Raw genomic sequence first — 14,776 nt, 5'->3', positions numbered from 1 at the left:
ACACAAAATATAGAATATATCTTAAAGCAGAGTAATATAAACTTTATGTCGAATCAGTAATCATGAAGTCAGCGGGATTAGGCCTGCAGAAACATACCGTATTTCCTGAGGTGATGGTAACTGGTAATCGAACAGTTTATCAAATTGTTTCATGAGCGAAAACTCCAAGAAAACAAAAAGTAACTATGAAGTCATTAAATTCATGTTTTTATAAAACAAAGTCTACTATATTTGTCCAAGACACTATAACAAAAAGCTTGCAGACTATTCCTGAGACAGAAGTAAAGAAGAACAGTATCAAACGTCAAATTATGTCACGTGGAAATTCTATGCAACCGTGGAGATAGCAATTATCAAAAACAGTTCTGCAACAAACTACCGTGATTCCATCGTAAAATTTAATATACAGCAGGATATCAAATTATTTTATGAGGAATCTTTGTAGAAACTTTATGTAAAACAGTAGCCATGCGGCCATTGAACACCATTTTGTATAAAGCAACTTTAGAAGGGAAAAGCAATGGAGACTCACTAAATTAGTTCCTGGGGGAACTCGGTGAATAAACAGCCAGTACATTGCCATCAACAAATATAGCATTGCAATAAATTAATTGTTACATTTCCCTAGGAATGTTTGTTGAGAACAGTATATCGAATTAATTGCGGATGGAACTCTGTAATAAATACATATACAACAGCAGGCATGCAGTCATTAAACTTTTCGAAGAAATAATGGAGAATGAAAATGGAACTAATAATAAAGGACGTTTTCCCCAATACTTCCCCCAGAAACTTAGTAAAGTATTTATATAAAGCAGACCCACGCGCTCATCTAGAACAAAGTTTCAATATTTCTGGAAGAAATAGTATCAAAGAAACGTTTTAAATGCAGTATTTTGCCATTGAATAATCTAGTGTTGCAAATACCTACTACATTTCCCCAGGGATAAGTAATGAAGAACCGTTTCTACAGGTGTTCCCTGAGATAACTCAGTAAAATATATTCATGTAAAGCAGTAGCAATCAAACCCATCGCTTTAGAAACAGAAAGAAATATTTCCAAAATAATCCACATTTCCTGAGATGACAGCAATAAGAAAAAAATATTTCAGATTATTCCATGTGGAATCTTAGTAACAATATAAAGTAAAGCAGAAACCAAGCAGTGAATAATCCAAATCTGTGAAGATAATCGTTATATCCAACAGGATAAGTAATGCCATTGTTCCTTGAAAAGTGTTTTTGAAATTCATGGAACATTTAATAAGTTATGATCTTGACAAGTTTTAAAGTGGTGTGTACCTTATTATTGTTTAACAATAAACAAGGTATCAAAAAGCACAGATGACTGGCTCTAATGTTGATAAGACTGTAACGAGAACATAAGAGTTTCTTTATTTAGAAAAACTTACCACGAGTATTCAATTGTAGTATTCAATATTGTTTCATACACTGCGTTTTGCTGTCCTCCCCAGGCTTGATTAAATAGACTAAATGTCCAATCTAGTTGTAGTGGATGTCGACTTTCGAGTTGAGACTTTTGCTAATGTGGTTTTTGTGATCATTCATTAGCTTTTCGCCAGAAGGATGAACGCTTGATCTCCATCCGGGAATCTGTTTTGCGTTGCAGTTTGACGTATTAATGATGTTTTGAGAAAGAATAATTATTAGTGCCTTAACACTGGACACGTCCAGCTTTTTATGTTGTGTCCAATTTGGGCTAATTATTTTATTTTCTTCAAATTATTTTAAAGAAATGTGGTTCTTTTCCCTGAAAATACTTGTGCTCTAAATTAATTCTTGGACAAAAACATTTATCGAAATTTGTACAGAGTTCAAGAACTGGAATAATATTTTCTGCGATTCAACAAGAGGTAGTTGACACTGCAACACTTCACAGGTTACATCAGCCGTCATCGTCTTCTATTTTGGATTTTGTCGGGATTCGAACTCAGTTTCGTTTAGGACATTTTAACAATAGGACTTCTATTTTTTAGCTCTTGGATTAATTTTGGATTTGATTCGTAAAACCTTCAGTTCTTTTTCTCATTTTTACCTTGTTTTTTCTAGGGAAATAAATTATCTGTTAAATTTTTACAAAGGTTATTGTCTTCATTTGTTTTCTTGTTGCGTTTTGTAAGGGCCTAAACACGTAACAGGTGGCACAGATTTTGCCTATCAGAAGATCGATTGCATTCTTGGCTAGACATCCAAAGTTCTGATTGATCGTGTAATAACTCCTGCGGTACAACTTCTGAAAGATTAGGTCTAGGGCAATATTTGCAAATTAGGCAACGCTGGTCTTTTTAGTGGTATGTGACTGCGTCTGTGGTCTTGCTTGAAATTACCTCTGCAAGCAACAGACGATCCTTGAGATTATATATCTACAGTACACAACCATACGGACTTCTTCAAATGTACCCTTTAGATGTTTGGACGATCAATATGGTGTCAAGTTTTCTGAATAATTCGGCATCATTTTGGAACGTTACTACAAAAGAGACAAGCTTGTTTGTTTTTCTGGTTTTATTTTTCAGGATGGCTCATCTACTTTAGTTAATAAGGTTCACCTTGAACTCTCAGAGACTCTTTTGAAAAGTTGCAGGATTGGAGCATTTATTGCAAAAACATAATGTATATCTTTTATTACATGCTCTGGTTGGCAGTTAGTCGGCAGTAAAAATTGGTGAGAGTAAGTCGGTTAGGATTACAGGTCAGGTTCCATTATGTATATTGGAGTTCATATGTTGTCATTACAAGGTGCCTATATGTCATTACTCCAGTTTAAGTAATTGTTCTTTACTCAGTCTTGATAATGGAAGACATGAATTAGGCACCTATAAAATTTGGTATCTCCCAAGTACGTGCTCAGTTATGAACGATTAAATGTTTAACGCACAAATGGCAGTTACACGGTGTGTTATGGATGGAGAAAACTTCATGCTGTATCCTAGTAAACGTAACCAACTGGTTTCACAGTAATACTATATAAAGTATTTCACGGATTTAGATTCGGATCAGTTTCTAATTATCAATATCAATTAGTTTCAGTAACTTGTGAATTCAGTTACAGTTAAACTAATTTGCGATCTGAGTTGTGACAACCTCCTCCACACTGTCATTTTTTGGTTTTAGCACATAATTAATTATGGGAAACATGCCGTGGTAAAATGTCTCCATATTAATTCACTTGCTCTTGAAAGAAATCTGAAAATAAGCTACACATACAGAGGTCAGACGTTCAATGATTACGGTCACCCAAGTGAACGAAAGGACTTTAGCATCGTAATAATCCTAATGTTTGCACAGAATAAGGCAAGACATAACTTGGTTCACCTTAGAACGATTTGATCATTTTTCGTCGTACAAGCGTACAACGTTACCAAGGGTGGTTAATTGTTTTTCATTTAGTTAAGTGACGGAACTAGCATGTATTTCGTCGTAGATCGCTTGCGGCGAGAGACACAAAAACACGGTATGCACGGGTATTTTACCCTACTAATACTCATTCCCTTACAGATTTAAGGCATTTTTCTTTCCTAATTGCCATTGGTCTTTAGTGATCTTGTCAAGGAGAGTCCTTTCTCCTTTTGTTCTACAGCCATAGGGCTATCTGTGTATGTACGCATGGTGGATCCATGAAGGGTGTGTGTGGCCAATATAACTGTGGGCGGACCCAAAAATTCAGGAGAACTGTGTGTTTTGACAATGGATGTATGAACCAGGTCACACTATTTCGTTTGCAAGTTTATACACGTATTTATATGAGTCATACTTGGTTATGAATCGTACAGACTGTACAAATGAACAAGTCACGAGTCGTATGTTTGGTACAATTGTTATGTTGATTAGAATTGATCATGTTTGTTTCAACTGTTTATGTTGTTTCAAGTGAGTACATGGAACATATGGCGTGTTTCAATTGAGTACAATTGAGTCACCTTCATTACATGAGATTATATGAATTTTACTTCCATTGCATTAGTTCAGATGAATTTTACTTTCGTTACGTGAGATTATATTAATCTTACTTCCATTACACGAGATTATATGAATCTTACCTATCTTACATGAGAATAAATGAGTCACATTTTTGTTTTCCCATTTGTAAATGTTTGAGTAAAGTAACTGAATGAGTCGTGTGTTTAGATGTTGAAAGGATCACGCTGTATTTGTGGAGGATGTACATATTTGTATTAATTCATTTCATAAACTTCCATCTTTCATCACAATGTGCTGTGTTGTCATTTAATCCAAGCATCCATTGAAGTCAAATCCTGTTACAATGTTCAATAGTGAAATAATGCTTTGTACAGGAGTTTAATACAGCAATAATGACCAACATTTAGTACAGTAACGTTTAATACAGGAATAATGTTTAGTTCAGCAATAAGGTTTGATATAACAATACAGTTTAATATAGGATTACTGTTTTTAAAATGTTGTAATCTCTCTCTCTCTCTTTATATATATATATATATATATATATATATATATATATATATATATATATATATATATATATATATATATATATATATATATACCACAGTACTTGGCCAATTATGTGGTATGTATGTTTCTTTTTTGTACAGGAGTAGAACCAAGCTAGATTAGAAGCAAGGTATGGATCCGCTTCCTTTAATGTTTGCAATAGCGCTGTCATTGCCCACGTGTGCAACACAACCCTTGGAAAGGGGTAATTCAATGAGCAGCAGTAGTTCAAACACATTCAAGAGGTAATTGGGTCACTATTATCGTTTTTAATTGTTTTCTTGTCCTTCTCGTTGACCTTCAGTACTTTTCACCTATCTTCTCCCTCACATCATCCATCATTTATCCATTTACACATACACGCATCCATCCATTCATTTGTTGATGGCTAAATGTTCTAATTATAACCTTTTCTCATCTTCGATTTATTTTATTTCTTCATCAAAGTAGAAGAAAATCAATTTATTTACATACAAGTGGACATACAGATAGACAATCATAAACGAGGGATAGATACTATTCCATTAACACAATTTATATTTTATGACATAAAAATGCATAGTTACATGGAATTCTTGTATTGTGCTTGTTGCTTACATTCATATGTATATTGATAGCTTTTGTATGGTCACGTGGTCGGTTTAACTAGAAACAACCTATCCGACTCAATCTTTACAATGCATCATATCTAAAATGAATGAATAAACGATCGATTGATGCTAAAAGCATGGTTATAACACCAAATCACACGACATTTCATTTCGCTGTTGAAATGAATGGGTATAATGGCATTTTGACATTTAAGGTATTGCTTATTATCTATAGGTCATGGGTGTAATGACACTTAGACATGTAAGACATTGTTTGTATCTATAGATAATTAGTATAATGGCATTTTTACATATAAGGTATTGCTTGTATCTATAGGTAATATATATAATGGCATTTTGGCATTTAAGACATTGCTTATATGTATAATGTGTGTAATGGCATTTTGACATTCAAGGCGTTGCTTATGTTTATAATGGGTGTAATGGCACTTTGACATTTAAGGCGTTGCTTATATCTATAATGGGTGTAATGGCACTTTAACATTCAAGGCGTTGCTTATGTCTATAATGTGTATAATGGCATTTTGACATTTAAGGCGTTGCTTATATCTATAATGGGTGCAATGGCACTTTGACATTCAAGGCGTTGCTTATGTCTATAATGTGTGTAATGGCACTTTGACATTCAAGGCGTTGCTTATATCTATAATGGGTGTAATGGCACTTTGACATTCAAGGCGTTGCTTATGCCTATAATATTTGTAATGGCATTTTGACATTCAAGGCGTTGCTTATGTCTATAATGGTTGTAATGGGACTTTGACATTTAAGGCGTTGCTTATATCTATAATGGGTGTAATGGCACTTTGACATTTAAAGCGTTGTTTGTATCTATAGGTGATGGGTGTGATGCCACTTTGACATTTAAGACATTGTTTATATTTATAGGCAATAGGTGTAATGACACTTTGACATTTAAGACGTTACTTACATATATAGGCAATGGGTGTAATGGCACGTTTACATTTAAGCCATTGTATGTATCTACAGGTAATGGGTGTAAAGGTTTCTAAAGAAGCTCATGGATGTAATTAATGTTCAAAATTCATTTATTTTATTTGGCCATAGGTGTTCTAATAATAGTAGATATTAGCGACAATGGAAATTTTTACATATTACATCGAATTAATATATTTACTTTCAATAGACAATGATGCAATGAAAATATTAAACCTACTTAGGCATCTAATTATTTTAAGTCTGTCGTTGACGAAAGGTGATTTTTGGAAGTATGATTTGATAATGCAACGCGTCAAAAATACATGTTTGATACATGATAAAAGTAACTGACCAATTCTAGAACGATGGAGATAATTGGGTGACGGACCAAATAAACGAGTTGACCCTGTCGTGAATTGTGATTTTATTAAATGAATCATGAGTTAAGTTAACTAGTTCTTTATAGACGGTGATAATGGGAAGACTGATCAAATGAGGCACTTTACATTTAATTAATTTTGAGTTTACCAGATTAAAAGTGTGATGGACCAAGTGAAGCAATTTACGCTGTAATGAATTTAATTTTACCAAATATATGGGGTGACGGAGCAAGAGATGGAATTTGCCTAGTGGGGAAATTTGATTTTACCACATGAGTCATCCATAAAGCTCTCTGAGCATACGTTTTGTTCCCATTATATAATATGAAGGATTTCCGTATGTTAGTGTAACAGAAACCAGGGGCAAATTAATGCTGAGAAAGGCACTTCTACTTTAATGCTCTATGGGGGAACTGGGCTGGCTGACTTTGGACATTATTATGACCATTTGTATGATCGACGTACTGTGTACGGTTACTGTAACATTTACTATCCACATTTTGGTATAGAGAAACGAAACGTTTAAAACTAATATAGATATCGGAACTAAGGACGAGAATAAACCACACTTGACTTAACTTCATGTCCAGAAAGAGAAATATCACATATGCAGCTGGTAAACAGAGAAGGAAAGCTCGAATATAAGCTGGAAACGCCATTGCAGGTTACTGTTTATCGAAGCCGATTTACCTATTACACCTGTGGGCACCATCTACAGAGGTTCACCGATATTGCTTCCAGTGTTGAAACTTGGGATGTAATATGAACTGCCAAAAGTAGAGATACAAAAGTATTTGTCCTGAAATAGAATGTGCTGCAACAACAACAACAACAACATTAATACTAATTTATGTCAATAATAGACAATGGGGTGGATAAGCTACAAGGAGAGAAACTGACGCGCTGTAGGTTAAAGAAGCCGTAAAGAACTTGAGCCATCTAAGACATGTTTGCATCTGCAATATTCCAAATTTTTGTTTTTGGCCACGTTCATCATCAATTCGTCTTTGATTAGACTCAGTGACAGTCATTAAAGGTGACAGAACAGTTTTTGATTGAGGTAAATGGTTGGTGAGCCTCCGTTTAATATTGCTTCCGCCGTTGTTCAGTCTTGCCTAACGTCATTGTTTGCTAACATATCGTCGACTCAAATTCGTCATGTCAGAACGCGAAAGAGATTTACACTGACAAATCCTAAGCAATGATTTATATTTAAAGTAACTCTGTTGATGAACTCTCTACAATGTTTTTCTCTGGAACTCCTTTACATGTTAAACAATGTGCTTGTTTTTATCTTTATGTTCCGATTTCTGTCTCATGGTTTGATTTTGATTTAGGAACGTCAAAGTGGTCTTTCGAGATTCTGGGTCTTGCTTTACCAATAATATGTCAATCTTTTGAAGACATTTTAGCCGTGCAGAGAGGTCACTTAAATGCGAGTGGAAAAGGAAAATTTGCCTTTAGCTTTGGGCATTAGAGTAGTATATTGTGATGGAGCAGATTGCATTGATCAACAACAGATTTTTCAGTCGCCAAATGCATAGTTTTATTCTTTCGCCCCTCATTGTATGTACGCTCTGAGTTTCCTCATGTTTATGTCCAAACGAAAACGTTTAAGCTATATCTTTTAAGATGGCAGAGTGTACGGTAAAATGCATTGATGGCAGTCTACCGGTTTCCAAAAACTAGTCAGCTTCAATGTTTTCGTCTGTTGTAATACTGACCAGGAATCCTTGAACATGCTGTCGGGCTGTGATGAACACAACGTTAATTTAACTGTATACAGAGGGGGCCTTAAATGCGAGTGAAAAAGGAAAATTTGCATTTTTTATTTTGGGCATTAGAGTAGTATATTGTGATCGAGCAGATTGCATTGATCAATGACAAATTTGTCGGTCGCCAAATGCATAGTTTTATTATTTCTTCCCTCGTTGTATGTACCGTCTGAGTTTCCGCATGCTTATAGTCAATACATAGGCCAGACGCTAAGTATCCACACTTTTTATGCGAACAAATAAGCCAGACGCTGAATTTCCACACGTGTTTATGTGAACAAATATTCCAAACGAAAACGTTTGGGTTATATGTTTTAAGATGGCAGAGTGTACAGTAAAATACATCGATGGCAGTCTGCCGGTTTCCAAAAACAAGTCAGCTTCCATGTTTCCGTCTCTTGTAATAGGGACTAGGATTCCATGAACATGCTGACGGACTTTGATGAATACAACGTTAATTTAACTGTGTACTGTAAACTGTTAGCAAATCTTACCATTTTGCTCTCTACTCTTTAAAAAATATATATATAGATAGGTATGGGCCGAGAACAGACTCATTGACACCGAATGTAACAAGCTGACATTTCCAGAATGTATGTATTTTTTAAGAACAATGTTTAATGAACATAACGCAGTTTTTTCATCAAGTGTCATAAATATTAGGAAATATATCTTGGTTTAAATGTATCAAGGCTATGACTGTATAAATTAATTTTGTAAGACGTCATATATTGTAGGATGATGTCAGATTGTCCGAAGGAACTTCTTTAATATTCCGTTTAAATTAAAATATAAAATGCTATTTAACTGCGTGCCCTTGATTATTATAGTTTATCGAAACAAGTAGATGGGAACGATGCAGACTTAAAACCGATATGGAGATGGAGAGCTAATAGATAGGAACAAACGGGCACGCAAGCATTTGTTTGTATTTGCCACCAATTTGCATCGCATCAAATTCACGCTGGAATAATCTGGCAAGTTAAATCTATTTCTAGATACTTGATCCATATTACACGATGGAAGCACGAAGATGACGTGTTTTGCAAACAGATCGACTCGCATCAATATATCATATCTATCTTGTAGCCTATCTTGTGCTGAAAAATGGCGTTAAACCCCACAACAACAACAACAACATATCATACCTGTCAACCTAGATATGTAATAAAAACCTTCAGGTCGGCCTAGATGCATATAAAGTATCTGCTGAAAGGATGAGATGACCAATAGCATGTATGTATGTATGTATGTATGTATGTATGTATGTATGTAAAGAAAAAAATGATACAAACAAAAAAAAATGATACAAATACCTACCTATGATTGTTTATCGGCGACCAAACACTTAAACGCTACCTTGTGATGCGTGCCGAGTTGAACTTAAATCAAAATACGAAAGCAGAAACACTAAGACGTAAAGAAAGACCTTGAATAATCTGTAGATATTGCAGGATGTTATTACATTCAAGAAATTATCAGCTTTAGAATTTAGGTATTGAAGTGAAATAGCCGTGTCATCCAATAGGCTGAAGTGAGCAAAAAAATGAACACACAAAAATCCTCATCAGCTCGGTCAACCATTTAAGCTTAGTCACCCATTTCAAATCAACTCAGTCAACCATTTTAGCTTAGTCACCAATTTCAAATCAACTCAGTTAACCATTTCAGCTTAGTCACCCATTTCAAATCAACTCAGTCAACCATTTTAGCTTAGTCACCCATTTCAAATCAACTCAGTCAACCATTTCAGTTCAGTCAACCATTTCAACTCAGTTCAGCTATTTCAGTTCAGTCAGACACTCGGCTGAGTCCCTGAAAATGCTTACGGACAATGTAATCAAATCAATTGGGTATATTATGTAAATGACAAAAGGGAGAAATATTTGGATATTGCAGATGTGAATACACAAAGAAAATAATCTAGTCCAAAATGTTTTTGTTTAACCCAACACGCGTACAGTTTGTGTGTGTGTGTGTGTAAAATATGCACAACCTTGATATGATTATTATTATTATTATTATTATTATTATTACCTTTTATCTACTGTGATGCATCTTACTTTGATAATGAAAATACCTTATCTTAGTTCCTCGTAGTGGTCGTTTTTCAAAGGTAGAAGCATATACTGAAGATTGATTTCCTCACAATGACGTCTTCCCAAACAATATTCCGGTGTTGCGCTAACAAGTGTGCACTTAATCCCGGGTGCTTGTGGATTTATCTCTGTGCAATGTGTTCTATTGCCCCTGAGGACGATCTTATTTAGGTCGAAACGTAGAATTTGCTAATTATGTTTTCGAGCTTTTCTGTCGTATATATATATATATATATATATATATATATATATATATATATATATATCATAGTATGGTGCCCAGAAATGAAGACGGTGATTACCGATTTGTGATGCCAGAAGCTTCAACACAAAAGCAGGCTGAAATAAAGCTTTTAAGCGGAGGTAGAGTTGGGGTGACACAAACTGAGACAACACCGTACGGTGCCAATTTCTACGCACGGAGGGATCAGATTTTCCGTCAAAACCTACTGAAAAATCTGCAAAGAACATTTAAAAAGACGGGGTATTTTACCTTTCATATTTACATTTACTATATATATATATATATATATATATATATATATATATATATATATATATATACACGTTTCTTTGAAGTAACGAAATGTTTGTCATTTTGTTAACTTTTGTTACTTTTGTAGACATTTGTGTACCATCACACACTTTGCTTTTATTGTTACGGCTAGGGGCTTCATCTAAGTAACAAGACAAGGTTAAACCCAACAACCACTCAATTTTCAAAAATATACATTTATTTCCCTAAAATATAAAATCGAGTACAGTGAAAGAATTAAAAATTAGTTACATGCATGCTTTCCTTGAATATTATCCTAAATTGTACTATCGATTTCACATTAATCCGCAAACTATCGAAAGGTATTCTGAAAGAAGGTTTTATTGTGCTTATGTGCTATGTTAACACCACTAAAGAATGACGGTTCTAATAATCCAAAAACTTTTACTTCGATGTAAGTTCCGTGAAAATAGAATATTACTAACATCCTTGAAAGTTTCACATAACCCGACATAATTATTTAAATGTTCATCTCCTTAAATAATTTCGCATATTCCTCAAGGTGCTGTATGCTTTAGAATAAAACAATTTCAATTATGTTAATCAAACGAACAAATTATGAATATATCATGATTTTCGCACCTTGATAAAACCTGCATATTAGTGTAGAATGAGACGGTGCGTATTTAATTCCCTTATAAAACCACCATATGCATCGAATCAACAAAGTTTGAATCACAGGAAATTCCGCTAGAAGTCATGGGTTTCCCCTAATTCCAAAGACTTCCGTACAACTTCTATCATAAATTAGAAAGCTAAAACGTGTCCATTCTACCAACTACCCTAAGTAATACAAGACCACAGATGTCTTGTACGGATCACTGCCATCTCACCTCTGTCTGCGTGGGTTCGAGTCTCGGATTCGGCTAATGTGGGTATGTGAGAAAGCTTACCAGTACCAATACGTTTTATATAGGATCTTAAAATATGACATTCCATTTCAAATCATATTAGATAAATGACGTTTCTAAATAAGCAAACTAAATCTCATAAAACCATTTCATTAGCCGTTAATCTTTATCCCGTTTTGTTTGCGTATGAGTGTACACGCCTTAGCTTATTAAAACCAAGTTTAGGCATAATAGAGCTAGTTTGTGGCAATTTTTCGAATAGTGCTCATTGCTACATGGACTCTACAAAATGGGATGATCTAAACATAAATAAACGTATGTCTTATATGATGGTAACAACATAAAACACCACTAAATGCTTCCATGATTAATCTCATCGAACATCTTTCTTAGTATATCATGGTCCATGTATACCATTTTTAAACGTAAATGTCTCATCGTTAATTGCTAATTTTTATTTTAAAATAGGAATTCTAGAGCTTATGGACCGGCAGTTGAATCTTATCCGCTGATAACGGATCTTCAGCGGTCACGAAGTGAGTTTGAACGACGCAAACAGATGGCGCTAAATCGGTTCCGCAACGCAGGAAATAGTCTTTCAAATGTAAACAAACGCTCCCAGGAAAAAGGTGGAGCACTGAACACTCATACTGTGTCGTTTACCAATCAGAATCGCTTACCTGAACGGCAAGTCGTACAGCCGTCCAGCATATCACACGCAGGTTCCTGGACTGAAAGACAGCCAAGTCCTTCAAAATCAAGTCCATATGCAGCATCTGAACAAACAACTGGTGCGAAGTCGACCAATGGTCAGGAGCAAGAAGCCGAACGCCAAGAATCTGAACAGCCGGGAGCATCATCTGTACGTTCTGGGGCTGGGACACCATCTATTTCTCTTAGTGGTAGTTCTCATGCGGGATCTGGCCGGACGCCTGGGGCAATATCGACAAATGGTCAGAAGGACGAAGCTGAACGCCAGGCATCAGAGTATTCTGGAAGAGCGTCTTCACCTTCTTGGGCTGGTAAACCACCAAGTGTTATTAAAGCGAATTCCCCTGTGTTGCCAAAGCAAAGATCCCAGGTAACATCGACCAAAGTTCAGGAGCAAGAAGTTGAACGACAGGAATCAGGGTCTCCAAGCTTAACTCCCTCACAACGCTCAATAAAAACGCCGATGAGAGTAGTCTCCACACTTTCTCCTCCATGGCAACACCAAAGAGCTCCGACTATGTCGACTACTAAGGAATCGCCATGGGAAAGTCAGGTCTCAAATAGCAAGGGAACAGGCGGGTCTACCTCTGAAGAATCGTTTGAAAATCGTGTGCGTGGTACAACACCTGGAACTATGCAACAGAGGCAAACAAATGAAAATAATCACTATATCGCACATCATGATTATCACTACGAGCGCGTGGAACGTATGGACCGCACGCTTCGCATCTTATCCAGACTGGGTCTGAGCCATGTCATTCCTTTCATTACATTTCAATTTATGCACAATCATCCTTATGCACTTCCGCTGCCTTACGTCCCCTTCATCCTTGACCCAGAATACTTCATACATCCGGGCAATTCTGATTGACCGTATCATGCCTTATCGATATGGTTGATCACAAATTACTTTGAAAAGAATTTTAGTCTTCAGATCCCATGGTAGATTGAACATAATAATGTAAAAATTGATTACCTTCTAAAATAAATTTTAGCATACCAGAGAGTTGTATTTTCTGTAAATCCTCGAATCGTTATGCACAGTATCCAATACCGATTTCTTTGAGCAAGTTTATCATTGGTCAGATTATTTTGAAATCTTTTGTATCGTTTCATTTGTTGTAAATATATATTTAAAGTGGATACAATGGAAATGAAAATGTGCATAATTTCTGGCAGATTGTTTTAAAGATTGATATGCATTTTATATACCATGGTTTATAACTGATATGAAAGATTGATCATTCAAATAGCAGCAAAACATCCTTCAGAGGAATCGGCAGCTTCCTTGTCATTTTCTTTAACTCAAATGATCAGATTACCAAAGCTCACTTATAATAAAATCTAACTGCATATATCTTCCACTATCTCAAACAAATACAAACTTTAGTAACTTACTATTCTCCACCATGTATTCAAATAATTATTTCCATGGTCCCCCTAAAATGACAAGGATATCACAAAAATAACAGCATCACGAACCATATTTATAGTTTGGATCTAAATTCAACTCTCACATGACACCGAAATCTTTCTTCAAGCTGTCCAAGTCGATACAGAGTTAAAACTTCGCAATTTAAATAACTTCTTCTTCTTAGTACAATTTACATTGTATTTAATTAGAGCAAAACGAATTGTGCATGAAGTGTCTTGACATGTCGTCTTCGACTTATCATTTAAACTGTCCCTATGCAGTGTCTAACATGTTGTCATTGACTTATTATGTAAGCTATCTCATTTCATTTGTGACTTATTTCTTTATATATTAAACTTTTTACTTGACTAGTCGTTACAATCTCTCTCATTTATTAACAATGAAAGCCTGCAAACTTAGTACAACTTTCCACAAATAGGCATAAATCAGTTCCTTCAAATTAGAGACACGCCCATCTCTTTAGCAATGTCAGTTAAATATTAGAAAGGATAACCATTAAACATAATTATAAATTCTTCCATAATCACGGCTTTCTCCATACATATCAATCTTGGTTTATACATGGTTCCTCGAACACATTTCTGACATTTTAAAATGACGGTTGAATAGGTGATGCAGTGACATTTCATATTTATTCTTTTGACTACGTGTGACATGGACATTTATTGCTGAAATTAAGAACTTATGGAACTGGGGAAACGTTTTGGCTTTCTTAAAAGATTACATAACTAATATAAACAGATTTTAAATGCAGGAGATTCACCTACAGGTCTGCTCCAGGGGTACGTTCTTGGTCTTCTTATATCTTGTCTTTATATAATGATACAGCAGATAGTTTGAAATCTGTCACAAACCTATTTGAATACAATTACTCGTTTCAAATGAGTTCTTCTACACATTGTTCACCCAAACAGTTTTAAATTAT

General features: G+C 35.1%; 1 protein-coding gene across 1 annotated transcript in view; it reads left to right on the top strand.

Moving 5' to 3' along the window:
• LOC149776680 (uncharacterized) overlaps positions 1 to 14,198 on the top strand; it is a 34,632-nt gene extending 20,434 nt beyond the window's left edge. The window contains exons 2-4 of the mRNA XM_089941214.1: positions 4,596 to 4,739; positions 10,570 to 10,782; positions 12,174 to 14,198. Coding sequence (XP_089797340.1) covers positions 4,627 to 4,739; positions 10,570 to 10,782; positions 12,174 to 13,287 — 1,440 coding nt within the window. The 5' untranslated portion in view covers positions 4,596 to 4,626 and the 3' untranslated portion in view covers positions 13,288 to 14,198. The remainder of the gene's footprint in view (positions 1 to 4,595; positions 4,740 to 10,569; positions 10,783 to 12,173) is intronic.
• The last annotated feature ends 578 nt before the right edge of the window (positions 14,199 to 14,776 follow it).

The sequence above is a fragment of the Sinohyriopsis cumingii genome, chromosome 18 (genome assembly GCF_028554795.1).
Source record: "Sinohyriopsis cumingii isolate HCF-2022 chromosome 18, ASM2855479v2, whole genome shotgun sequence".
NCBI lineage: Eukaryota > Metazoa > Mollusca > Bivalvia > Unionida > Unionidae > Sinohyriopsis > Sinohyriopsis cumingii.
Note: the sequence above shows the minus strand (reverse complement) of the source record. Positions and strands in the feature narration are given on the sequence as shown.